Source organism: Conger conger, chromosome 5, assembly GCF_963514075.1.
Source record: "Conger conger chromosome 5, fConCon1.1, whole genome shotgun sequence".
Taxonomy (NCBI): domain Eukaryota; kingdom Metazoa; phylum Chordata; class Actinopteri; order Anguilliformes; family Congridae; genus Conger; species Conger conger.
The window spans coordinates 41,955,163-41,983,129 of record NC_083764.1 but is presented as its reverse complement, the minus strand read 5'-3'; the positions used below and the strand labels follow the sequence as shown (position 1 = coordinate 41,983,129).

The 27,967-nt window shown below is 42.7% G+C and overlaps 1 protein-coding gene across 2 annotated transcripts; it reads right to left on the bottom strand.

Moving 5' to 3' along the window:
* Positions 1–416: 416 nt before the first annotated feature.
* On the bottom strand, positions 417–27,562 carry sin3b (SIN3 transcription regulator family member B). 2 transcript variants are annotated; one of them, XM_061241785.1, is made up of 20 exons: positions 27,426–27,562; positions 27,047–27,247; positions 25,625–25,731; positions 25,274–25,427; positions 24,152–24,502; positions 23,326–23,478; positions 22,584–22,706; positions 19,541–19,630; positions 19,305–19,423; positions 18,888–19,098; positions 16,109–16,225; positions 14,467–14,705; positions 12,314–12,497; positions 8,651–9,371; positions 7,466–7,635; positions 6,794–6,967; positions 5,872–5,964; positions 5,292–5,386; positions 3,885–4,083; positions 417–1,471 (listed from the first exon to the last, which is right to left on the bottom strand). In XM_061241785.1, the coding sequence occupies exons 2-20, from the start codon at positions 27,152–27,154 to the stop codon at positions 1,238–1,240; spliced, it is 3,642 nt and encodes a 1,213-aa protein (XP_061097769.1). In that variant the 5' UTR covers positions 27,155–27,247; positions 27,426–27,562; the 3' UTR covers positions 417–1,237. The 2 variants fall into 2 exon arrangements, with proteins under 2 accessions (XP_061097769.1, XP_061097768.1); XM_061241784.1 differs by having other exon boundaries at positions 27,047–27,493.
* Between the last annotated feature and the right edge of the window lie 405 nt (positions 27,563–27,967).

The window sequence follows — 27,967 nt, the reverse complement described above, 5'->3', positions numbered from 1 at the left end:
TATAACAGAAAGTACAACGCTACGCTAATACAACAATACGACGAAAACAGCAAAACAATGAACCCTCCTCCGTTGTGAAACTTCGCCGGTTAGAAAGTGATTGACAACTGATTTTACTATGACTAGTTGGGTTAATATTTGATAATAGCCTTCTAATTGGTCGAACCGAAATGTGAGTGACAGGAACTCCGCCCACGGGAAGTCTCCAATCAGCAGACCTACATCCGGGACAATCGAGTAAAATCATTAACCTTAAAATTGCAAGATAGTACAGTCAACGAAAGACAGACTTGCATTGCCATGTAAGCAGTATATTTCTCGACATACTGTATTTTATGACCTACGTTGACTTTTTGAGAACTGCTAAGACAGAATCTCAAACATTTACGAGATCAAAGTCAAAGAACGACAATGCCTTGTTTAGAAGTTTACAACTATGTGGTTTATTTCATGATAAACTTCAACAGGGTAAGGAAATGGTTTACATTCTTTTCCACCACTGATTTTTTTGTTCATTTTCAGCTTTAATGTGTAAAAATGACAGCATCCTTCAAGCAGGACCTGGTGAAATCACTGATGTACATAATTTGTTGGTTTAACACAGCTGAAGTACAAACAAATGTCTTGAAAAGTTGTCACATGATGGACACAGCCTGGGGATATGATCATTTAGTTACAAGGAAAACAAAGTAATGGATGTATTAAGGAACTGGCTGCCAGCAAAAATGCCACAGTATCACGTTATTTCCTCATGTATCTATACTGTATATATGCATGTATACATATATTTATATAAGTATGCTTGAATTAGTATCCTGTACAAACACCAGCTGTACTCTTTCATCTTATCAGTCTCTTCCAGTAGAAACATATACAAATATAAACAACACACACTCAGGCTCGTGAAGCTAAAAACTACATTTAAAAAGATTCTTCACATTCCTCGAACAAACTGAATGAGTTTTTTGTGCGGCTGTTCGCAGGTCGATTTTTCCGAAGAGATGAGAGTAGCGGTGGGGCAGAAGATGAGGACTTCCTGAAAGCTGGAGCTTTTGCCTTCCTTCTGAGTTTCACTCCCGGTCCGGCTCTGCGTCTCCGCTTTGGCCGCGCCTCTCCACACCAGTTTCTCCTAGTCCAGTCTTGTGCGTGTGTGTCTGTGTGTCGGTTTTGTGTGCGCGCACTTGTCTGTACGTGTATGAGGAGGGTGGGGTGGGGTGGGTGTGGGTGGTGGTGGTGTTCAGGGCGAGGCAGGGGGCTTGCTGCTGTAGCGGACCTGGTACCTGTTGACAGGTAAACCGTTGACCTGCCTCACCAGGCAGGTGGTCTTACAGGGGATCATGTCTTCCTCCTCCTCGCCCATGAGCCAGTCCTGCACGGCACGCTCGGCAGAGGGGGGCACATGCTCAGACAGCCAGCCCTGGTGCCACCGGTCGAAGCGATCGTGCTGCGCTCGCGCCACGCCGTGCTGAGCCTGAGGGAAACACCGGCCCCATCGGCATTACCATTCCAGTCCTGTACATTAACACTTTACTTTACAGTTACATTGCAGGTTACGCTTTTTTCATTGCAGCTGACACTTTTATCCAAAACATCAGATAAAAGTGTTGATTAGACTAAGCATGGGACAATCCCCCCTGGAGCAATGTGGGATTAAAGGCCATGCTCAAGGGTCCCAACAGCTGTGCAGACTTTATCGCGGCTACACTGCGGCTTGAACCACCAACCTCCCGGATTGCAGTCATGTACCTTATCCACTAGGTATGACTTACATGAATTTTCATGAACTAATGTAGTTGTTAACCAACTAATTATGGAGAGGTCAATCTGTACAGCTGTGTTTATGCATTTGTACATCTTTAATTCATGTTTACAACTACTAATTAGTTCTTGCCAATTTGAATAGGAATGAATAAAACAGTTAATGTATTTGTTAATAGCCAACTAATTATAAGTATCCAAAGGGAATGAAAATCTACTCTAATGAAAAGTAAAATTCATGCTTAAAGGTACAATAGGTAAAGATTTTTGTGTTAAAACATTGTTACAAGACCACTCCTATCGTTGAAAAAGGCTCACTGACATATTGACTCACCCTCTGCCTGAGTTTATAGTCCTTAAATTTCGGTTTCAAAACATACAGTTGACAGGCCGTCACCAAAACATTGTACAGCTGTACAATAATTCAAGCTCATTGGTTGAAAATTGGTTCAGCCAATGGCGTGAGGGCTTATTCTGATTGTTCGCTCGTAGCTGCCCAAATTGCACTCCAGACAATCACGGAAACTGTATACTATTGCTTATTATCCAAGCAAAGACTACATATCTAGTTATAAAACAATACATTACATTATTGGCATTTGGCAGACGCTCTTATCCAGAGCGACGTACAACAAAGTGCATACTTTTTTTTTAAACAAATAAACAAAGCAAAAGTGACCAAACTTAACTATCCAAATACTGCTTACCTAGCCAACTAAAAATACCAATACTTGTTCGCTATTGGTGGCAACAAGCAAATTAGCTCCATGAATTTAGAAATATCCACCTGAGGCAATACGAACATAGTAGCGAGTGTTGCGAGCATAATTGAAGCGTTGGATATTTGTAAATTCGGAAAGCTAACTAATAGGTAATTTGCTTGTTGTTACCGATAACAAACTGGTATCGTTTTAGAACCAGATATATATTCTTATATATATTCTTAGATATAAAACAGTGCATGTTGTGGTTTGAGTGCGTTTGTTGCTGAAATTTCTCTTGACCACTAGGAGTCCGAAATTACCTATTGTACCTTTAAAGATGTACTATGTAAGATTTCTCCCTCATGCGTTTGTATACAAAATATTCCTATGCACCAACCCCAACCCCGCCTCTTTGTTGCAGACGATCGTGTGTTGTGATAGCAATGAGCCGAGAAACCGCAGTCTAATATGTTTCGTAAAACATAAGCTTTAGTAGTCTACACAGGACATTTAGTTAGCTATTTAAGTGACATCACTTGTGTTTCCAGTTGATTTCAGTCTGTTCTAATGGTTAGCCTGCCTGCACAATTCTGTATCATAAGCACACACATTTACAAACGCATCAATTCATTATTTATTTAATTTTTATAAAGAGATCTCAAGTCTGGGAGTCTTTTGGATATAGACATGAGCTCCCTGCCCAGGATAGGAAATAAACTGGTAGAATCCCCCGAAAATATAAGCAGTAACATTAGTACTGTGCAGTGGGACACAGCTACCACGGTACAAAACTAAAATTTCGCCAGCTTATAAAGCAGCAGCTAATTAATGTCATAGAAAGTTAGCCAACGACTTGATTAGATAAAGGTTAGCCACCAAGGCTAATCTCTTGCAAACCCAGCTCACCACTGTTGCAGCCAATTGTCTCCCCCACTCCTCCTTCTATTGGATCATAGAGCATAGGAGTTCAGTCTATTGGACACACGCTTTTCAGACATAAAAAAGGTCCACGCCCAGTAGAGGCGCAAGCAGTTTAACAAATAACAGAATAACAAATACAAGTAGATAAGCAAAATATAAAAGTAATGACTGAGCATGTATATTTTATAATATTTTCAAAAACCTGCATAGTATGTCTAATGTATTTGTACATCAATTCATTCATGTTAACATCTACATTACTTAATGGAAAGTTTTCCCCGATTCCCTTTTGAAATTTGTCCAGTCTGGGCTAGCCTATACACAGGTTTAATATTTTAAACCTAAAAGGCCTTCATATCTAATCCCATGCTTGAGTGGTACGCTTGACCCTCCAGCCAAACACATGCATTTTTCCTCATCAAGGCGGATGAGACCCACAAATTGCGCACAGGCAAAACAAGCAACCAGATCCCAGCTGCGCAAGGGTCTGGTTTGACGTACCTTCCTGGCTTTTACGAGGGCCCCCCGGCGGTACATGTAGTCCTCAGAGTTCATGACAAACACCATCTTATGGGAGTGCAGCTTGAAGCGACAGTCCAGGCTGCCGGCCGTCTCCACTCCGAGCTGCCGACGCCACTCCCGGCGACAGCGCATGGCTTCCATCTGCCGTAGCTGCCAGCGCCGAAAACGCCGCAGGTTCCTGGGTGGGGTCATTTAAATGCATTTAAAACTTACTTTAAATTTCCCACTATAAAAGTTCACCCAATCTGTCAGGGCTTGGTCAATTAGCTATGATTCACAGATCGTGCTCCCACCTTCCACACATGGAAATCTTGGGAGACTGAATTTTCAAGCTAGCTATCCAAGTATATCAATTATTGATAACTACTGTAAGGATGCTGACTTATCCAATGACAAATTTTTGCTAGCTAGCTAACCCTAGCTAGCTAACCCAGTTAAGATAAAAGCACAACTAACGTTCGATAACGTCACCTTATGAAAGCAAACTATGAATCAAATGAATTAATTAATATAGCCAGAAATATTCTAACAGTCCTTAAAAAGCACTCTAAGGGAACTGAACATTAGTCAAAATTTGCATTGTCTTGCCTGGAGGCCAGTGACGCAAACTATGCATCACAAGTTATAGGGGAGGGATAAGGGGAATGGTTATCCTTGTGTTATGCACGAGGAGAACATTCTCAACCGGATGAAAATAGGACAATGCATTTAAAACGCTAACTTCTCCAAAACTGAAGAATGGACATATTTAATACTTTCATCATGTTTTTCTTCACATGTGCAAATTGCATATAAAAACCTAGAAAGTGTGACCAACCACCATGTTACTCCTTTAATGTGGGAGACTTGCTGGACACAGACTGGTGTCTCAGGGTTTAAGTCCCTTTTTTGCTAAATAAGACAAAACATTGTCAAAGGGGTAAGAAAATTTCACCCTTCAGACAAACAGTAACTTAAAACTGGCTAATATATATTTTAACAGCCCACACGCACAAGCGTTTTCTTCCCGCTTTTAGTAGACACCCACAAAATGTTCGCAAAGAGTCATGATGTAAGTTTATTGAAAAGTCCCTAACCATCCCTGCCCCCATAGCCCAATTCCCCCTCCTGTCCTCAGTTCTGTTAACATTTAGCAGTTAAGACCTGAAAATATTCATACTTCTACCAGAATTGCAATTGTTTTACTTAAATCACTATGGAACACAATTCGAAAGCTTCAGGATGATATGAAGAGCTCAAAAACACAAAAGATATGCATGTGGGCCTTTAAGACTCGTTACAAGACACATTATTACCAGTGTTCCACAACATACAGTACAAAGAATAAAACAGGCTTATGGAAACAATGAAATCACAAGGAGACAGCGGGTGTAGAGTTGCTCTCACCTGGGCAGGAAGACTGGTTTGAAGCAGAAGCCCTCTGACTGAGCGCACAGCGCCGACTCTGTCCCAACAAACTGTTCAATGTAACTGGACAGGTACTGCAAGGAGAAGACCATAGAAATGATCAAAGACCAACTCCAGCACAAGCCCTGCCCCGTTTCGTGCACTTTCCGTTTGCAAAACAGGAATAGGTACCTGTGTTCAGGGCCCTAGTCCTTAGACCACTGCAATATAAGCACAACTTAGAAATATTAGTGTTGCTACTCATAAACACCTGTGTGTCATACTCAACAGAAATATCGGTGTGTTACTACTCAACAAACTGAACTCAACTACTGAACATTCTCAGTGGGAGTTACTACTGTGTGTATTCCACATAAATCTCAGTATGTGTCAATACTCAACAGAAATTTCAGTGCGTTACCACTCAACAGAAATAGCAGTGTGTTTTACGAGTCAACCGAAATATCAGTGTGTTACTACTCAACAAAAATATCAGTGCATGTCACTACTCCACAGAAATATCTGCGTGTCATGACTCCACAGAAATATCAGTGCAATATCAGGGTGTAGGAACATCTACCTGGACGTCCAGCGGATCATCGGCTTGTGCTTCCTCAGTGTCCAGCAGTTCGATTGTCATAGTCACCTGACCTTTCCTCTGGATGAACATCACCTGCATGGTCAAGGAGGAAGCATGCTTACAGATGCATTTCATCAATAATATCCTGAGCTACTGAGCGGAAGTTTAACACCACAAGAGCAGTGCCCATCTCCCCAGGCCTCAACATCAATGTTAAACAAGGCTGGAACAGATCGGTCAGGACAGCCTGAAGTTTTTACTTTTACTCAGTACTATTATAACAGGTTTAGACTCAGGACAGACTCATGTTTTCATCATCACAATGGTCCCAAACAAAAATGTTCTGCCCCCAACACACCTATTTTACAAACCTTGATATCAGCACAATAGGCCTCATGCAAGAACCACTATCCAATCAGGTGCCAACTACCTGGTAGATTACGTCCCTTGTTGTTGTTGATCCCATTAGCCACCTATTCGAAGCAACCCACCTACAATATCGTATATACTGTATTATAACGTACTTGGGGGTTTGATGCAATTTTTATTAATACCTTTTCCAGACACGCCTAGTCTTATTGGGGTGTCAATTACGCTAATTCACACTTTTCATGCATGTGCACTCATTTAAGAAGCAGAGGGGATTCATCATGTTTCCGTGGTCATTTAGAACAGTTTTCAGAAGTTAGGAGCGTTGATTGAGTCAGACATGGTACACATTATATTTACAATAAGAACACGAAAACGTTCTTGCATGAGGTCCAATGTGTTGGAACAGCGGTAACCAATAAAAAGAGACCAGAGCTTCAAACCACCACCCACCTGTGAGGAAGTTCAAGCGGCTCTTGAGTCGGCTGCCTTACAGACCAACCGCGCCGGTCGCCGTTCTTTTTCCCAGTCCCTCCGATCACTCCCCCCTCACCTTGAAGCAGTTCTCGTCGGCCATGACCCTCTCGGCCTTCCACTGATAGCTGGTCTCCCAGGCGGCTCGCACACACTGCGAGGACAGGTTCCCCCCGGCTGCTCCCCTCTTGCGCTCGGCCAGGTACAGCTCCGCCACCTGCAGGCACACCTCGTCGCTGACCAGGTGCTGCAGCTGAGGAAGGAGGAGGCATTCAGAGAAGACTCTGTCACCACCTGACCACCCCCCCAAGCACGAGCTGGAGCTCTTGCAACATCTTTGTGTGCGGTGCTAACCAGACCTGGGTCAAATATGCAATTCTTTTGGATTCAAATACTTTTCTGTGCTCGATTGATCTTGCCTGGTGCAATTGAGCCAACCCAGAGGACCAGAAGGCAGGGCACTTTTTGAGAGCATTTGATAGGTTCCAATAAACCAGACACGCGTAGTAGAAAAGTGAAGAAAAGTATTTGACGAATTTGAAATGTATTACGTATTTGACCCAGGTCTGGTGTTAACATAAAGAACTCCACAGCTCTGTGCACTTGGCCACAAACCTCACGGGACTCTGTGGTCCCATAATGCACCTCGCTAAACAAGGTGTGCGTTTTCCTTTTTTGCTTTCGCACTAGTGAAACGCAAACACATACACGTGTGAAAATTGGGAGAATCGGAAAAGCCGGTATCCTTTACCTGTCTGATGATGTTTTGGATGAGCTTGTCGATGGTGAAGCCAATGTAGGCATGGATGGTGAACATCTCTCGCAGTGTGTCCTCGTACTGCGTGGAGTCCAGGTTCCCGTCCAGGAGGTTGCGAACCATGTCCAGGAACGCTGGGTAGTACTCCTCCAGCTCAACCTCACCTGCAAAGAACCAGGACAGGGGTTACCCTCACATATGCACATCAGACCTGGGTCAAATGCGTAATTGTTTTGGAATCTAATACTTCAAAAGTACACAAAGGTGGGAATGGCACCTTTAAGTTTTTCATTGCATAGGTTCCAATACATCAGACAAGTTCAGTAAAGTGTAGGAAAGTATTTGAATTCAAAGCAATTATGTATTTCATGAGGTCTGATGCACATTCATACGCTCCTCCAACAAGGAAGATGATTAAGGACATACGTATGCCTGCACATATACACTTTAACAGGATGCTTGCCAACTCTAAACTTTGTAAAAGATTTTTGTTTGCTAGTTAAATGCATACTATGCAGGATTATGTAGCCTTGCTGTGGTCCTTTGTTTACAATGAGAAGTGTCCTCCTCCATCTTGACTGGTTTCTGTATGAACCCCATCAGCTTATCATTTTGCTTGACTGTACTTTTGCCTCTTCACCTCCGCCATTGCAGTACCTATCTTTGTAGGTTCCATATGCTCTTAACACCAGATCCCACCCCACCCCTCTGTAGCCACGGACCTCTCTGCACACAGAAAACAGCTACACCCAGAAACTTCCCAAACATATTTTAGAAAAAGAAACAAAAGGACTGCAAAGAAAAACTGCCAGTGCATCATAGATATGCCTTAACAAGGTTATTTTATATTTAGAAGGTACAAATCCTGGACAGTATGCCTTTAAGCCACAGGTTTCCAAAAACAATCGCGCTAGCTTCAACAGCTTTCCCGTGAGCTCATCAAGGATACTTAACGAGAAAAATGGCACTTAGATGTATTTATTAAACTCAGCAGGCAGTGCACATGCTCCAAAAGTAGTTTGAGGGTTTACGCTTTCAGCAAAGCCAACACATTCAGGCACCTGACCTCTACAGCTATGGCACTGAACCGCAACACATGCAGTTACTAGAATACATAATGTCCCAGCAAATAATGCTGCTCTCTAGTCATGTTGTTTTGAGCACGAGAGGAGCTCTTACTGGGCTGTTTGAGTCGTAGCTCCATAGCCAGGTCGCTGGCTTTGTCCCTCCGGCCCTCAGCCTGGAGGACCCTCTCGCGGTCCTGCTCCGCCCGCCGCTCCAGCAGCTGCCTCTCCGCCTGGCGGTAGACCCGCAGCAGCCGCGCGCACAGAGTCTGGTGCAGCCGCAGGAAGAAGTACCAGTTGTTGTTCAGGAAGAAGAGGTTGTAGACGTCGTCTAGCTCCTTCTGGTGCTCCGCCTCAGGGTCACGCAGGTCAAGCTTCTCCCCGCCCCCGCCAAGCGCCAGGCTGCCCGGGGGGCTGGGCTCTGCATTGTGAGGCGAGACGCAGCGCCTCCTCCTGGACTCTCCGTTGAGCTGTGGGCCTCCTGCTGCACCTCCTGGACCGGGCCCTCCGGCACCTCCTCCGCCTGCTCCCCCACCTCCCTCCTCGGTGTCGGCCTCCTCGTCTGTCCAGTCCTCAGTCTCGCTCAGCTCGCCGCGCCGGGCGAAGAAGAGGTCGGGGACGAAGTGCTGCACGATGCGCTTGATGTGGTCCTTGTCGTCCTTGTGGATGGTGGGCTGGCGCTTGACGTGGTAGATGATCAATGAGGCTGCGTCCTCCAGGATCTGCTTGTCGTCGTAGGTGAAGATCATGTGGGGCTCGCTGATGACCGCGGCCGAGGCCCCGCCATCGCGACCCTGCTGCCCCACGCCCCCCTCCTCGGTGCTCTGCTCCTGCCGCTTGGGGGAAAGCACAACATTTATTCAATTACATTTCATTTGTACTGCGCTTTTCACAGAAGATGGTTCCAAAGTCAATTTACAGAGTACAGAAGACAAGAAAGCTCAAAGCCCACACAGAGCCCAAAGCCCACAAATATCATGAGGTACACACCCTTATGGGGTAGAAAAGCCTCCAACAGTGGCGAGGAAAAAAAACAAACTCCCTGATGTGAAGAAATCTCAGGAGGAACCCCAGGTTGAGATGGGAACATCTGACCTATTAAACTAGTAGGTAAACTAGAATCATATGGAGGGATGTAGAGTATGGTCGGTAGGGGGATGAATCTGTTGCTCTAGGATGTGTCAAAGTGCGGGCTGAACCAGGGGAGGAGCAGGGTTGCAGCAGTCCACAACCTCAGATCGCAGACTTATCATAATTATTCAGCTGGTGCTGACAGTCGATTCGACAAATATAATACCTGGGTTAAGTGGCAGACCACTGCTTTAAGTAAGCATGCCCGTGAGGTGTTTGCATGCGTGTGCGTGTGTAGGCACATATTAGGGCTGAAATGATTATTCAAGATTATTTGGGGTATTTCATAAAGCACAATTACTCAGTTAGCAGGATAACTGTGCCGAGTAAAACCTGGAACCCTCCCAAATCTGGAACATGGACCGAAGTAAAAAGAGTTGTTCCAGGTTTGATCCAGCTAACCAAGTAACCCTGCTTCATGAAATAAATACCCCCACAGGCCTCGCATCAAGTCTCTTGTTAAACAATCACACAACCAAGGAGTATGAATCATTTCAATAACAGGTCTTGGCAACACAACCACAAACCAAGACAACAAAAATCAAGAAATGTTAATAAGCTACACGATCTAGGAAAAAATGATGCAAAACGAGAACGAGAATGTCACATTTAGTTAAGTGGATGCAGTGATTTAATTGTTGCCCGTCAACAGGTTCTTTGAGTGATGTGTGAAAGCTGGCCCATAGGAATCCGAACAGGGCTACAAACATATTTCTAAGTAGTGAGTTTTCAGCCACTTTCCTGAAAGTATTTTTTTTTTTAGGCCTTTTTCAGCTTTATTGGACAGTATATAGAGACAGGAAGAATGGGGGCGAGAGAGAGGGAAAGACATGCGACAAATTGTCAGACGGTCGGATTCGAACCGTTGACGTCGCGGCTCACAACGAGCATGCGGTCAGTGCTCTGCAGGCTGCGCCACCGAGACACCCCGAAAGTATTTCACCCTGACAATTTACTACCCTGTGAAAGTGTGTTAATGCAATTAAAGCACAAGGTAATTCATTAATTAGTGCATGCAAATTGGGTTCTCCCCTCCCCGTCACACCTCTCAGAAAAGTACCTTAATGGGAAGGCACAGAGTTGAATCATATTTATCAGTGTTCATCATCACAGCCTCAGCTCTCGATTAAAATTAAAAAAAAAAAGTCAACAGCAACATCTCTTTCCAATTCCAAATATAACCAGGGCTAAATTTGTGCACGGTTGCATTGAGAACTTCTACTGAAGTACGGCAACTGCATATATCTGAGCAAAGTATTATGCAGGATCTATGTAAATATGGATCTGTTGAGGTGGGCTAAAAATCCGTATTTTTTCCTGATTTCAGGGAAGACCCCAGGATTTGGGTTAGTGTTGTGGTGATCTGTCGACAAAATGTCTGAACTGCAGCGCCAAAGGGAGTGCACAAAAGTGTCAATAGATGATAGATTGAATACAGATTTGTGTGTCAGAGATTCCCATAATAAATAAGTGTCTGAGAGTGTAATGTGTTCTGTGTAATATTTGATATTGAATGAGCTGCAATTTAGAGTTTAGGGTCAATAAAAATGTGTTGTGACATTTTTTTCCAATAATCATCGTCATCTGTGCTGTTCATTTTTGAATGTAGAGATGGTTGGGTTGATAGTAGATGCTGGTAAGTTTTAGATACTACACTCTCAGTAAAGAGGTGGAGCGGATAATGTTTCGTTTCCTGCAAAGCTAAGGGTTTTAACTGAGTTTTTAAGTTGAAGGTATGGGTAGAATTGATTATGAGTGTGAATGTGTCTATTAGATATTGTAATTATGTAAAAGTGCCATTATTGAGTATGTATGAATTATTGGATAGATCATACTGTAAGCAAATGGAAATGTACTGTAGCTTGGTGTGATTAATTAAGAGGACAAAGGGTAGATTGTTATTACACCAAGGAAATTAATGCTGAACGCACCTCTGGCAAGTGATGAATGCCTCCAGTAAATCGTGACTGAGGTCATGCTAGCGGTCTCTTTTGCTTTTTTATTTTATGCATCCAAACCCAGTTTGGCCAACTCCTGTATTCGCTTCAAATATTTCGGAGACTTGAGACTAATCATTTACCGTCTTTTGGTTGTGGTTTAACGATAAACTAGATGTTGTGTAACACAAATAATGTCCACTGGTGTGCAGCAATCCAGGTGGATATTCTCATCCATTACAATCAAAAATTTTATTCACCCTGATGATGGCCTGTGTGCTGCAATGCATCGGTGCATGTTTTTAATTTCTTGCCAACGCATTAGCTGTATAATAAAGGCTTTTTAACGCATCCAAATCAAAAGTGCCTTGGTCGCCATCCTTTTCTCATCATTCTCATCACCCTTGTTCCAAAGAGCACCTTGTTGGATTTTACCATTTACCATAGACACGCTCTGTTTTTCTCCACAATCAAAAAGTTATCAAAACATGGGTGCACTTGGTTGACACTGCCCTTTAGCTAAATCATAATATTTGATGGGGTGATTGGATGGGAAATCTGAATCTGTGCAGTTATAATCTCTCATATAAACATTTCTGAAATTATCATATCTACCGAGACACCTGAAAAGCCAGTCACATGCCTCTCAAATGACAAGGTAAAAGAATTCTCAGGGATTTTGATTCTCTTGGTGCTAGGGGTAGGCCCACCTCGTCGTAGACGCTCTCGATCTCATTGAGCAGGCTCTTGGACCGCAGAGCCTTGATGTCGTTCTGCTTGAAGTTGACGCCCTGGTGGTCCAGGGATTTGAGGTAGGCCTTCTCATATTGTTCCCGCCAGATCTTGTTGAAGCCCTGCTGGGCCTCCCGCCACTCCTCCTCCTTGGCCTTCAGCCTGCAGACAAGGAGGAGTCAGATCGGGGTCGTTTTACACTTTCTCTCAGTAAAGCCATGATAAAGCCCTTCATTCAACCCAATCTGCCTAACCTCTTAGAAATGAAATGATTAAATTCTAGCTTGACCATTTCAATATGTTAACAATAGACTTGGACAAAACAATTTCTATTCGTTTTGTCTCCTAAAATCTTTGGCAAATACCTGCGTAAACTTTGGATAATACCCCAGTTAAGAGGGCAGCAATGCCGCTGTAGCTTCTAACCTATGGAACAAGTCCTTCCTTTTATATCCTCCATTATTAACTGCCCCCTTGGCAGTGTTAATGTTCCCCCTGACCTTAAGATGGCTTATGTCACCCCACTACTTAAGAAACCAACCTTAGACCACCTGATGTTAGGAACTATCGACCAGTATGATTACTGCCTTTTCTGTCTAAAGCTCTAGAAAAACTTAAGCATCTTTCATCATCTTTTCTCCATCAGCACAATCTGCATGATTCTCATCAGTCCAGATTCTGGGCACTCAAAGACTGCTCTCCAGGATGTAATGGACACATGGCAAGAGCCTCATCCCTCTCCTCATCCCTCTCCGCTGCTAGATCTCAGCTTCTGATCTAGCAGATTACCTGCAGGGGGTCAGTCTCTGCACGTCATTCCCATCTCACAGGAGTCCCACAGGGCTCCGTACTGGGGCCACTGCTATTATCCATTTAGACTATAAATCTCTTGGTTCAGTACTTGCTTCACATGGCTTCTCATATCACTGTTATGCTGATGATATTCAACTTTTACTCTCTTTCCCTCCCTCTGCTAAACATGATAATGAGATGATATCTGCCTGCTGGGCTGACATCTCCCTTCTAAGTCACTGTTGATGGTAGTACAGTGGCTCCCTCCTGCTCTGCTAGGAACCTGGGGGTGGTCCTGTACACCCAGCCGGACTTCAAAGACTAAGATGCAGCAACATCACGGACCAGCAGATTCCTTCTGTACAACATCAGAAGCATTCAACCATACCATACACAGCAGTCTGAAGACTCTCTTAACACTGTACCAAGACTCCACTGCAAGAGTACTCTGATCTATTGCCGCTTGTTTCACATCAATTTATTGGCCCCTTATTGTACTTTGTAGATTAATAGGACTGTTGCAGTTGTATTTGGATTACACTGTATTTGTATTAATCTTGGCACTGTAGTTACAGACCTAATTCCTTACTGACTGGGCCTATCTGCCATGTGTACTAGACTTAATGTTCATGGCTGTACAACTGATTCTTTGTGAATTGTATCTCATCTGACCTGTTCTGTAGTTTGTTCTAATGAATGACCTTGATATGCACTTTTTTGTACATCACTTTGGATAAAAGCTAAATAAATGTAATGTAATGTAATGCAGAAGAAGAATGGGGCATGCCACAGCATGCCACAGCAGTACAATCTGCAAGCTTGAGCATCTGAAAAGGAAATCCTGGTGTGGATGAAATCTCCATTGCCTGGCAAGTAGAACTAGTTAGCATTCCCATCCCATAGTTGGCCACAGACTATCGGCATGCTGAGTGCCATGCAATACTGTTGATAGGCAATTTCTTACATTTGACTTACTTGGCAAGGATTCTTCAAGTACTCAGGAGCTTTTTTGATTAACAACCAAGACCATCACCAAAGATATGGTTGCCATGGAGGTTAGAATATTGCACAGACTTCATTATTAATTATAAATATGATCCAAGGATCAAGCTAAAAAAAAATTCCCAAGATCAGTTATTCTTTTTGGCATTTGATGATATTTCAAATAGTTGACAAAACATGATTGGCAGCTACTCTGACTAGTGAGTAAAATATGTTTCTCATGTACAAGGCGCTAATCGATTAATCATCGCAATAATCGATTATTGGAATATATTTGTTTGCTGCAGCTCTCGTGTAACGTATGTAAGTTCACATGCACGTGTGACCCTGCTCTGACCTCTTCAGCACCAGCGGCACGGCGGTGATGGGGTTCCGCTTCAGTCCCTCAATGACCTCAGGTGCCTTGTCGCCGTAGATACGGTAGACGGCGCGACGCTGGATGACCTCAGAGGTGCCGCCCAGGCAGTCGTCCAGCCGGAAGCGGTCCTGGTCCTCCGGGGACAGGCGTGACAGCTTCTTCTGCACGCTCTCCAGCACCCGGATCGTGGCCAGGTTGGTCTCCAGAACCACGTCGAGCTGTGGTGGTGGGGGGGGAATGGTAGTGTTAACCCTTTCAGCCCCAAGCCCAATATGAATTGGCTCCACCCAAAGGGTTTTGGCTTTGGTTGAGGAAAATTTAATAAGGTTGACCTTTTACTTTGTAGCTGTGTAGCAGTGATTTTGATTGGTCGAAAAGGTATAAGGTCGCGTGTGCCATATGGCACTCTTGGAATAGAAAGGGTTAACCGCGTGGGACCAAGCTAGAACTGGGTTCAAATAATATTAGTATTTGAATACTTTTCTGTGATCTAATGATGTTGCCTGGTGCATGCATTTCAGCCTGCAAGGAGGATCAGATGGGCAGGGTTTATACTTTTGGGATCATTTAATTTGTTCCAAAGCTTAATCAAATGCAAATGCAGGATTTGAACCCAGATCTGGGGTGACTGCGATAGAAACACGGAATCAGTCAGGAGGAGATGAGCCGCAGTATTGCACTGTGTCTTAGGCAGAGGAGATGGAGCATTAAGAGCACACACAGGGTCAAAAAAGCAGCAGTAGCAAGGCCCTCGAGCTGTTCCATGACACAAGCTCCTGAAACAAGATGTTCAACAGTAAAGCCCTATTTATACTTCATCACGCGACACTTTTGACAAGCGTCACAAAAAAAATAAAAAGGTGTCGCACAACGCTTGCCTTTTATACTCCAGCAAAGCCCTAAAGGGAGGGATCTCTTGTTTCTATGGTAATGAAATGCCAAACTTGTTGTCCAATCACATAGACTGCAGCACAAGTAAGGAGTTTGCAAAAACAAAATTCTAGAGGAGTGCGACATTGAGGAAAGTGTCATAGGACCCTTTTTTCGTGTTGAAATTACGGCTGCATCTCAAACCGAAGGCAGTTGCCTTGATGCCTCGCTACCCGATTAGTCCACTGTCCTTCAAAAGCAACTTCGGAGGTGCTGAGGCAGCACCAGTGTAGCACGTAATGAGACGCACTTTGAAGGCAGGAAGACGTCAAAATAACGTGATTATGTGATGCTTAATTACAAGCAATTTAGCTGCCTAGTTCATGGAAAGCTTAAAACACGATATATACGTTATTTCAGTGTGTTAAGTAAAATATTTTTTCAAAAATATAACTACAACAAAATACCGGGCTCGCTGTATACTTTCATAGACAAGCTCTATTACAATTCAGTGCGAACTCCGCCGCTGTTTTCAACTGCCCTCAATTTAACGAAAGTAAGAAGCATAAGGTTAATGCGAAGGCACTCGATGCCTTCCCATCTTAAAACACTGCCGCTTGAGATGCAGCCTGTCATTTGACAAAGTATGACTGAGGCTTACCTGAAAAACCTCATTGTTGAGGACAGATGGCGCACTGCTCGTCACTGGTTTATGTGATTATGAGGCAGGTGGAAACTCGGCTGACGTTACCTCGAACCTCTCGTCCTCGCAGCGGTGTAGCTGTTCCTCGTACGGCGTCTTCTTGGAGCTGACGAAGGTGGAGTCCTCGGACCATGACGGAAACGACACCCACGTGTCGTTCAGCACCTTCAAATGCGCACGCACCCGCAAACAGCAGGAGAGGAGAATGTGAGTGAGAGAGAAAAAAAGGGTAAGACACGCAGCTTTAATAATGCACATACCAAAGAAAAAGAGACTAAAGTATTGGCTCTGTGGTGCATGGCTCTGTGGTGCAGAATACAGTGATAGTATGGGGCTGTAGTGCACACTGCAGTGATAAAGGGTGGCTCTGTAGTGCAGACAGCAGTGAGAGTCTACTTGGAATATACAACGTTCACACAATCAGTTAATAGAAAAATACTTTGATATAATAAAATAAAATAAAATAATTAATTAAAAAAATACTTTGGTTAAAGAAAGATTTCACAGCGTCATGCCACTCACACATGAGAAGTGTGTTGCTATAATACAAGCCATCATTCCTGCACAAATACAACTACAAAAAATCCCCATGTCTCAACATGCCCTGTGTTAATTAGGGGAGATCGAGGCACAAACTATGTCTTCACAAACAGTGATATTACATTTATAACATATTACTTATTATGCATGAGAAATTGTTGCAAAATATCACACCAGTCAAACAGAGTTTACAAATGCAGTCTCTGTAATTCGGGCCAGTAAGCGCTATTGTAGCTATCATTTTAATTACTGTAATGTAATTAAAATAAAAAGACTGCTCAAGTTGCATTATGCTATTCTTCTCATTGCAGACGGGTGTAAGAAAGAAAAAGAATAAAATGGCGTACAAAAGCGATCACAGTCAGTGAGAACAGCCACAAAAAATTCAAAACAGGTATAAATATTTTTGTAATAGATATGGATTTGATGCTTTAACCTGTGGAAGAACCTGTGCACTTGTAAGATTAAAAGCTTCAGCCAAATCACTAAAATGTAAATGTAAAATGAAAATATTATTTTTTTAAAAAGAAATTCAAAAAAAGCAGTATTTATACATTACATACATTATAACAACAAATACAATGTTACCGATGCATTTTCCTGCTTGTGGGATGTATGTCAAAGACAAACTGAACATACTATCCATGAAAACTGTTAATTGGATTTTGAGTTGGCTGATCATGCATTGATCACACATTGCATGTGAAAGCCCAGAAATTAGAAATAAATCAGACTGGGCTGCGGGTCACGCCTTAGACCTGGGTTGAGCAGGTGGTAAGTACGAAATGCAGACCTGTCTGACCAAAACTTGCAATAAGCTACACGAAAATGGCAATGAGCTGCTTGCACTCGACTCACACACCCTGAGCAGTGGCTCTCCTCCCAATTTGGTGCACTGTGTCCTGAAATTAGAAATTCCCACTCGAGAAATTCTAAATCAACAGCATGCCAACTTGCAACATGCCAGACACCGGCCAAAAAATAGGTCCCAAAGGGTGGCTCTACAGTGCAGACTACAGTGATGAAGTGTGGCTCTACAGTGCAGACTACAGTGATGAAGTGTGGCTCTACAGTGCAGACTACAGTGATAGGGTGGCTCTACAGTGCAGACTACAGTGATAAAGTGTGGCTCTGCAGTGCAGACTACAGTGATAAAGTGTGGCTCTGCAGTGCAGACTACAGTGATAAAGTGTGGCTCTGCAGTGCAGACTACAGTGATAGGGTGGCTCTACAGTGCAGACTACAGTGATAAAGTGTGGCTCTACAGTGCAGACTACAGTGATAAAGTGTGGCTCTGCAGTGCAGACTACAGTGATAGGGTGGCTCTGCAGTGCAGACTACAGTGATAGGGTGGCTCTACAGTGCAAACTACAGTGATAAAGTGTGGCTCTACAGTGCAGACTACAGTGATAGTGTGGCTCTACAGTGCAGACTACAGTGATAAAGTGTGGCTCTGCAGTGCAGACTACAGTGATAGGGTGGCACTACAGTGCAGACTACAGTGATAGTGTGGCTCTACAGTGCAGACTAGTGATAAAGTGTGGCTCTGCAGTGCAGACTACAGTGATAGGGTGGCACTACAGTGCAGACTACAGTGATGAAGTGTGGCTCTGCAGTGCAGACTACAGTGATGAAGTGTGGCTCTGCAGTGCAGACTACAGTGATAAAGTGTGGCTCTACAGTGCAGACTACAGTGATAGGGTGGCACTACAGTGCAGACTAGTGATAAAGTGTGGCACTACAGTGCAGACTACAGTGATGAAGTGTGGCTCTGCAGTGCAGACTACAGTGATGAAGTGTGGCTCTGCAGTGCAGACTACAGTGATAAAGTGTGGCTCTGCAGTGCAGACTACAGTGATTAAGTGTGGCTCTACAGTGCAGACTACAGTGATGAAGAGTGGCTCTACAGTGCAGACTACAGTGATAGGGTGGCTCTGCAGTGCAGACTACAGTGATAAAGTGTGGCTCTGCAGTGCAGACTACAGTGATTAAGTGTGGCTCTACAGTGCAGACTACAGTGATTAAGTGTGGCTCTACAGTGCAGACTACAGTGATAGGGTGGCTCTGCAGTGCAGACTACAGTGATAGGGTGGCTCTGCAGTGCAGACTACAGTGATGAAGTGCGGCTCTGCAGTGCAGACTACAGTGATGAAGAGTGGCTCTGCAGTGCAGACTACAGTGATAGGGTGGCTCTGCAGTGCAGACTACAGTGATAAAGTGTGGCTCTGCAGTGCAGACTACAGTGATAGGGTGGCTCTGAAGTGCAAACTGCATTTATAAAGCATACCTCCTTGCAGATGGCAGTGCGTCCACTACATTTGGGCTGCTGGTAGGTCTTGGGCAGTGCCCTGTAGCTGGAGCCCAGACGCTTGCATGAGGCGTAATCGATCTCCCGACCTGCACCCTCCATGTAGCGGTCCGACAGCCCAGATAAAGAGTGAGAGAGCTCTTTGTCCCCAAGAAATGACTTGAACTGGGTGTACAGCTCTGGAAACTTCCTAAAAATGTAAAAAATCAAATAAAAAATTCAAGTGTCATTTGAAGATGTGCTTGGCCTCTCCAAGCTACACTTCTGTGGACAATAACGTTCTGTTCTCTACATCAGTACTTTCCTTAAACCCAATTTAGTCGTTTCCTCCTATGAAAAATAAAGTTATTCTATTCAATTAAGTGAGCTCTCCAGTCTTTGCAGCTTCAAACTCACCCCAGGAATGGCGTGACCAGCTGCAGCAGCTCTGCGCCCGACACCACTTCCTGGTTGAAGAGGGCAATGCAGCGCAGGAAGTTCTCATAAACCTCCTGGCTCTTGAATAAACGCCGAACCTGAGGAAAAGACGGGACGCCAATGACTGAACATCACAATGGTCTTTTGATGTGTCAGTCTATTTCACAGACATGACATGAAATTGCCCAATTTGACTTTAAACATTTCTTCTATACCTTGTCAAAAAATGTGAACTCCCGTAAAACTCCATGCTTTCCGACAGAAGCAAAGGACTGGTCTTTGGAACATGACAGCTTCATTTTTTTCTAAAAAAAAGAAAAATAGAAGTTAGGACAACATTCCTGTAAGAAAACACAATGACAGAAACAAGAATACATTCCTCTTGCTGTTCTGAACCTTTCAGAATGTTGAAATTATGTTAACAGAAAAACTAACAGGGCATTTTAACAGAAGAACAGCTTCTAAACTGACACAAAATGAATAAACAAAAACTATTCATTTAAAATCTACCAGCAATGTATTAAATTGTGCTATAAAGTACCATTTTCATAGTCCGCTCCAAAAGTATTTGAACAGCAAGGTCAATTCCTTTGATTTTGCTATACACTGAAGACAATTGAGTTTGTGGTCAAAAGTTGACAGATCCAAATGTAATTTTTTTATTTATTATTCTGTATTTATCTAGATAACTTCAAACATATCGCCTTTTGTAGCAGACCACCCAATGTTTAGGTTAGCAAAAGTATTGGAACATGTGACTGACAGATGTTTCTTGTTTCCTAGATGTGTCCTGTTACATTGATTGGTTAAACAATAAATAATTCTGAATGTCTACTCTTGGTTTTAGCCTTGGATTTTGCCTGTGACGACTGCATTTGTGTTTGAAAACGTGAACTAATATGAAGACCTGAGAGCTGTCTGAGAGAAGAGCAAGCCATTTTGAAGCTTAGAAAAGAGGGGAAATCAATCAGAGCCATTGCACAAGCATTGGGGATAGTAAAACAACTTGAAAAGTCCTGAAAAAGAAAGAAACCACTGGCTACTGAGCAAGGAAAACAACAGCAGTTGATGACAAACATTGTGAGAGCTGTGAAGAAAAAACCCCAAAACATCAGTCAGTGACATCACAAAAGAACTGCACAGGGCAGCAGTGAAGGTATCTCAATCAAATGTTCGAAGATGTTGTTGAAGAATAATCAGAAGGCGAGATTACAACTTGTACAGAGATGAGCCACAGAAGGTTTTATGGACTGGTGTGAGCAAGATTAACCTCTACCAAACTGATGGAAAGGCCAAAGTGTGGAGAAAGAAGGGATCTGCTCCTGATCCAAAACATACAAGGTCATCTGTTAAGCATGCTGGGGGAAGTGTCATGCCTTGGGGCTGCATGGCTGCTTCTGAAGTGGGCTCACTGATCTTTATTGATGATGTAACTCATGATGGTAGCAGCAGGATGAATTCAGAAGTCTACAAAAACATTTGGTCAGCCAACATGAAAGGCGTCCAAACTATTTGGAAGGAACTTCATCATGCAGCAAGACAATGACCAAAACCACACCGCCAATACAACAAAGGACTTCATTAGGGAGAAAAAGTGGAAGGTTTTAGACTGGTCAAGTCAACCACCAGACCTTAACCAAATTAACCAGGCATTTCACCTCCTGAAGAGGAGATTGAAGAAAAAAAAAAACATGAAACAAACAACTGAAAAGCTGAGGTAAAAGCCTGGAAAAGCATCGCAAAATAAGAATGCAACAGTTTGGTGATGCGAATGGGTCACAGGCCTGATGCAGCTATTGCAAGCAAGAAAGAAATTGGGTGGTCTGATACCAAAGGTGCCATGTTCTACGTAGTTTAACACATCTAGGTGTTAAATACCAGGAAATAAAGCTTGTGAGCTTTCATCACAACCACAAATGTATTCAGTGTACTGCAAAAACAAAAGAATTGGCCTTGCGGTTCCAATACTTTTTAAGTGGACTATAAATAGATCAAGCCGCAAACTAGCAACTCAAGCTAACACACACACACATGTATGTATATATATATATATATATATTTTGTATTAACATTAAAACTTGAACTCTGAAAGAGCACTTTTCACTAGTCTACAGCATTGAAGCCACCCAGTCGTGTAGATGAATGATTGAATTTACACTGCCATTGAGCTAAAAGAAATTACCTGGAGTTATTTGATCTGGGAGCAGCTGATATATAAAGTTTTGAAATATTTTTTGAACAAGAAACCAGTGTTGACAATCTTTTCCTCACATTAAAAGGATTATGTTCCATGGGAACACTTACTTTGGTCAATTTTATGCACACAGGTGATGTTGGGCACTTGTGGGTACTTTAATGTCCAAAGAAACATACATTATGGACAACTGCAACCTATTCATCAGGGCAGGGATTCACAAGTTCAGTCCTGGGGGACGCCTGTGTTTGCTAGTTTTTTTGTTCCAGCTACACTTGCAATCCCAGAATTTTAACAAGCTGTTAATATTGCTTAGATTCACTTTTCATGTTTTCAGGGATTATTCAGCCCCTTAACCACATTATATCAAAAATAGCAAATAACGGACTAACAATGACATACACAAAGAGTAAAACAAGGTAAAACAAATGAAAAAGGACGGAGGTGAATCAATAGATTCCAAATTGATGAAAGTGTGGAAATGGTCACAAAAATAGCCTAAATGATGACAAGGCAAACCCACATTTTTTTTTTTGTTTGTTTCTTTTAATTATGAAATAACTGAACTGAGCAAAAGGTTGGCTGTTTGAAGGAGGGCAGAGTTTCAGAGCCACCGCATTACGGAATCTGAATATAGATAAATAAGTAGCTAGGCACTACACCACAAACACACATTTACATAAAAGCATTAGCTAAGGAGGTAAGCACAGGTGACTGTCAAAGTGTCCCTGAGCAAGACACCTAACCCCCAATTGCTCCCAACAAGGTGATTGGCAGCCTTTTACCATTGGTGTGTGAATGGGTGAATGAGAGGCATTAATAACAAAGCGCTTTGGATAAAAGTGCTATATAAATGCAGTCCATTTACTATGTACTGCAAAATTCAAACTTCAAACTTCCTCTTGACCGGCTCAAGTGAGAACATGCACAAGACTGACGAGGACACAGGTCCTCATTATAGTGGCCTCTTCTGAAGAAACAACTTCTGGGTGAGACCCAGAGAAAGCACCATATCAAACCACGTAGAAGTTACTCAGCCAAGAAAAGCATTTGGAAGCAGAAACCTTCAGAAGTGGGGTCATGTGAGGCAGCAGCATAGGCCTAGACCTCTTCTTGCTCTGTTTGGCCAAGTCATCATCTTCCATCTTCTTCAGGTGGTCTTTCCCCGTTAGTGAACTGCCCGTGAACTGTAATACAACAGACAGACTGGGCTCATTTCAGCAGGATATAGAATAAGTGCATTACAAAGGGAAGGGATTCTAATGAAGAAAAAAAAAAAAAAAAAAAAAAAAAAAAAAAATGTAATTTACGTGTATGTATGTATGTATGTATGTATATATATATATATATATATATATATATATATATATATATATATGTATATGTATATGTATATATATATATATATATATATATATATATATATATATATATATAGCACATTTAAAAGCACTTGGTTACAAAGCGCTGTACAAACTAAAAGAGAAAATGCATAAAAAACAGGGTACAATAATAAAAAACCCAAGGTATAAAATCAGGTAAAACCAATCCTATAAAATTGTGTTTTTAATTATGAGTTAAGACAAGATGTGACTTCTCTGGAAACTGTTCCAAAGTCGAGGGGGCCTGACAGCAAAAGCTACATCTCCTTTGGATTTCAACCTAGAATTTAATGCAAGACATATCTTCATAAACCCTGGTAGGATCCTTTTTAACGGCTAAATACAAATTCATAATCGTCCTGAAGCCATGCTAAAGGACAATAGACACTCGACAGCGGTTTTAAAGAATGAAAGAAGTCCAAACCAGTGATCTCTTGGCGTCTGGTAAAAACTGTCCGAATTCGGCCAGCAGGTCCTCCTGGCCCTTGAAAAGGCTCGCCACCTTAGAGAAGACCTCGTCCTCGGTCATACCCCCTCCTCCACGACCCCGCGTTTCCTTCATCTCCAGTTGTTCTTTCTGGAACACACACTGCAGTTCAAACTGGCACTTTCAGGAACACACACTGCAGTTCAAACGGGTACTTTGTGGAACACACACTGCAGTTCAAACTGGCACTTTCTGGAACACACACTGCAGTTCAAACTGGCACTTTCCAGAACACATATTTTACACATTACACATTTTTTTGAAATGTGTAAAGCAAAGATGATTCAATGAAAGTCTCTAAAAAATCTAAAGAAATTATTATAAAAGCATTGAACGGTTAAAAACTAAATCAAATCAATACTTATTGTGATCACCCTTTTCCTTTAAAACTGCATTAATTCTCTTTAGTAAACGGTCTTGCAGTTTTCCAGGAAAATTGGTGGTAGATTGTACCAAATATATTGAAGAACTTGCCACTTTGGCTGTCTCGCTTGCTTCTGGCTCTCAAGAACAGACTCAAGTTTTTTTAGCTAAAAACTGGTAATTTACTGAATGCGTAATTTTATTTAATGAAATACAAAAACATATCTGTAACATTTTGGAAAAAGAACGTTTGGAAATCTATACTTATATTCTAAAACATCTAGGGTGCCTAAGCCTTTTGCAGCATTTAGAATACATACCACAGTTCAGATTTGCTCTATCTGGAATATACACGCCCTGCATTTCAGATCCAATAGCAGAAGCAATAAAAAAGGGGTACCTGGTAGGTGTGCAATATCTCCAGGAAGGATCTGTAAATCTCTGGATGGTCCAGGAAGCGGTTTTTGATCTTGTTGACGTAGCTGATCGCGCTGTCAAACTCCACGGGACTGGGCTCCGAGCAGAGCGGGGACGAGGAGGAAGGGAGGGGCGCGGGCTGTCCATCCTGGCCAGGCAGGGCCAAGGACAGCCTATTGGGAGGCTCGGGGACACCGGAGGACGAGGGGGTGGAGTCCAGCGAGGCCACGGCCTCATCCTGAGTGCAGCCGGCCCCTGCTGGAGGAGAGGCGGAGACTCCCCCAGCCACGCCCACAGCAACAGTTGCCACGTTCCTGGCCTGGCCAGGGGAGACCTGCCACATAAATAATTTGTTATTTAGCTTATCCAAAGTGACATAGTTTATTAGACTAAGCAGGGGACAATCCCCCTGGAGCAATGTGGGATTAAGGGCCTTGATTAAGGGCCCAACAGCTGTGCGTCTTATCGGGGCTTGAACCACCAACCTTCCACTAGGCAACAGGTTGCTCCTCATGAACAAATAATTACCTAACATTACTAGCATTTAGCAGATGCTATTGTCCAGAGCCACTCATTTACATAGTATGTGTTTGTACAGCTGGATATACACTGCAACAATTTGAGTCTCACCTGGGAAGTGAACCTGCTACTTTTAAGCTAGAGATCCAGCTCCTTGCCCATTATACACACTGCTGCCCATCTTGTACACAGTCAAAATGCTTCACTGCAGAATATGTTCCCCAATACGCTCAGGAAACCAAGTGTTTTTAACAACAAATTTAGCTTCTCTGCTCATAAGGCAAAGGAGACACATGTGCCTGTCATTACCAGACCAAATACATCATTATTTTAGATTAAAATACTTTTCTAAGCTTTACTGAGCTTGTCTGGTGTACAGGAACCCAATAAAAAAAGCAAACCTTGCCTTCCGGTCCTCCTGGCTGGCTCCATTGCAACAGGCAAGATTAATTGAGCTCAGAAAAGTATTTATGCTTTGACCTAGGTCTGGTCATGACCTATACCAATATCCTAAAGCAGTGCCACTGCCTTTCTCTAACAATGAAAGCACAAAATGTGTGAGAGACTGGATGATGAGATGCTTCACCTGGGCAGACAGTGGTGACTGGAGGGACACCACCCCATTTTTGGGGATCTCTATCCGGTATCCAGGGGGCAGAAAGGCATTGAAGCCCAAGACCAGGTCCGGATGACCATGGAACAGCTGGGATACTCGATTTATGACCCCAGGCGTGTCAATGCTGTCAGAGAGGGGAGAAGGCAACTTTGGAATTAAAATGACACAAACTGGATATCCTTAGTTTCCTTACAGAGGGTAGTCTCAGAACTGTTTCTAAATAGTCAAGTATCTTGCATTTGAGATGTCTACAGAAAAGGTGTGTACACTCTGCAGTCCTCTTTTTTTGCTAGAGAAACGAATAGGAACCCATTTACAAACCTTTGCGACTTGAATTCTTTCATAATGTCCAGGAATTTGTTGTATATCCCAGGGTCATTCCCAAAGCGTATTTTCACCTGATCTAGGTACGATAAAGCATCTTCTACCTGAGGTTGAAAAGGATGAAAGTAACTGTAAAGGCATATGCGTTTTTTTGTTTTACAAAGCAAAAGAAATTGCAGTGAACGGCAAAAATAACAATTCTTTTGTTATGCAAGAAAATAAAAAATGAGCCTACGAAGCCCACTGAAAATGCTTTTGCACAATTTAACGACGTGCCGTTGACTAGTGATCATTTTCATCGATCCGTAACGCTGTCGAGTTATTTCGAAAAGGGCTGCTTAGTCAAAGAAAATAATGAAATTTTCAGACTGCCATACTACCATATATAGTTAGCCAACTAGCTCGCGAAGTGCACTGCGGTTGTTGACCGGGGGAAGCATTTTCAATTTCAAATCTGACAATGCAGCAGACTCTTGATTTAGTCTAGATTTGTATTCTCAAAAATGCTAATACGTGTACCCATCTGGGAACATCCGCTTCATATGTAAACACATGGAAAACAGTGCTCAATGACACTGTGCATCAATGGTAGTTAGCCAACTACATAGACATATAATGTTAACCAACCTATCAAAATATTCATGTTTATCAAAGCATGACAAGACAAAAAGCAGATGTCTCGCTAGACAACTAACTACAGCGTAGAAATAATCAAAGTAAATGGAAAGGGCGAGCTCAACAATACCCACGAAAGCTTCTGGCACTAACGTTAACTAGGTTGTTTTGTTGTTTTTGGTACCACTATGTTATAACTAGCGGCTTGTTTCTGTCTGATGGGCTAGCTAGTTGCAAGATAGCTAACGTTAGACTAACAAAGAAAAAAGCTAACCCGAGGTGTAGCTAGCCAACTGCCAATAGCTAACTGCAATGCACATACACAAAAGCCTCCAAAGACACTGCGAACATCTGTAGCCAGCTAGTAGCTAAATGGCTAACGAAATAGTCATTCAGCTACCAAAAACGTATAAAACAATTTAGGCAACTTAGCTGGCTAAGAGAGACAAAGTAAGTAACGTTAGCTATGCAGATGTTATCCAAAAGAACGCTAACGTTAACTAACGTTAGTAAGTATAAGATACATAGCTTGCTAGCTATGTTAACCTTGCTCAATATCTAGATACACATCACGCAGCACAGCGGACAAGTTTACAAGTTTAAGACTAGCCGTTACTGGATAACCAGATTCAGCTTCGCTAACGTTAACTAGCTACCTAGCTCATTTGGGTACGGTACATCCAGTTCTTTCCTCATCTTACTAACGTTAGCTATTGGCTTCTCGTATCGAAACGCAAACACAAAATGGCACTGGACTATGGAGGACTTTTTTTCTTTTCTTTCTTCGCTACAGTCGTTTCTTACCTTCAGTTTTTGAAAGTGTTGCTGTTGCACTTGTTTCTGCACGACGTACGCCTTGTCTTGCATTTGGCTTATTTGTTTCATGTTACCGTGCGCCTGAATTTTCGCCATTGTCCGCTGTCCCAGATTTGCTAGTTGAAAGAAATCTTGGTCTCCGTGTACCAAGCTAGCAAGCTAGCTAGCCAGCTTGCTAGCTAACGTTAGCTGGGGGCCGAGAGATGAGGGGAAATTAGTGTGTGCGAGGTGACTTTTAGTCTAAAAAAAACATCCTTTCATTTAGGAGCTAGCTAGTAATCCTGTCGCTACATGTAGATCAATCCCATAAAGAGCAATAGCAAACGAGGTTCAAGACAAAGGTTTAAAATTAAAATTAAACAACTACCTCCCCTGTCTCTTTAAATTCGGCGGCAGCTGTGCAGACTTGGCGTCCGGAAATACACTAAAAAAACAAGAGATTGTAATGCGCAGACGCTAAGAATTCGAGGAGGTACTCCTCTGCGCGACTGCGCTCAACCAACACACCATCGTTCTGTCAAAGATGGTGGAGCAAATGACAAGATGACGTGTAATAATGCAAGTAAACAGAACGGTGTCCCTAAATTGTAGTCAGATTGTAGTCCATCGGTGAATTTATTTTACATGAGTGGGAAAGCATTCATTGAGTTATTCAACATGGCAACTATACTGAAGTAACTTCCCCAACAGAACTCGTTCATAAATATGCAAGAGGAAGAATTGTGTAGAGCAGCAGTGCTATAGTAAAACATTTTTTTGCACAAAATATGAAGGAATAAAATCACGTCATTAAAGTAATCATCATGACTATCATATTAATTTCCATTTTCATCTATTTTCATGTGAACCTAAGCCAGGGAAAATGTGTCCTTGATTCCAGTAGAACTGTTGTTTTTTTTTCTTCTTCCT

What these genes read in the sequence shown, in the direction of transcription:
- sin3b (XM_061241785.1), bottom strand. Translation starts at nt 27,154, where the DNA reads ATGGCGAAAATTCAGGCGCACGGTAACATGAAACAAATAAGCCAAATG. An exon ending in GCACTGCCATCTGCAAGGAG is followed by an intron (nt 16,226 to 18,887) that starts GTATGCTTTATA and finishes GCGCATTTGAAG; the next exon opens with GTGCTGAACGACACGTGGGT. An exon ending in CCCTCGTAAAAGCCAGGAAG is followed by an intron (nt 1,472 to 3,884) that starts GTACGTCAAACC and finishes TGTTTCCCTCAG; the next exon opens with GCTCAGCACGGCGTGGCGCG.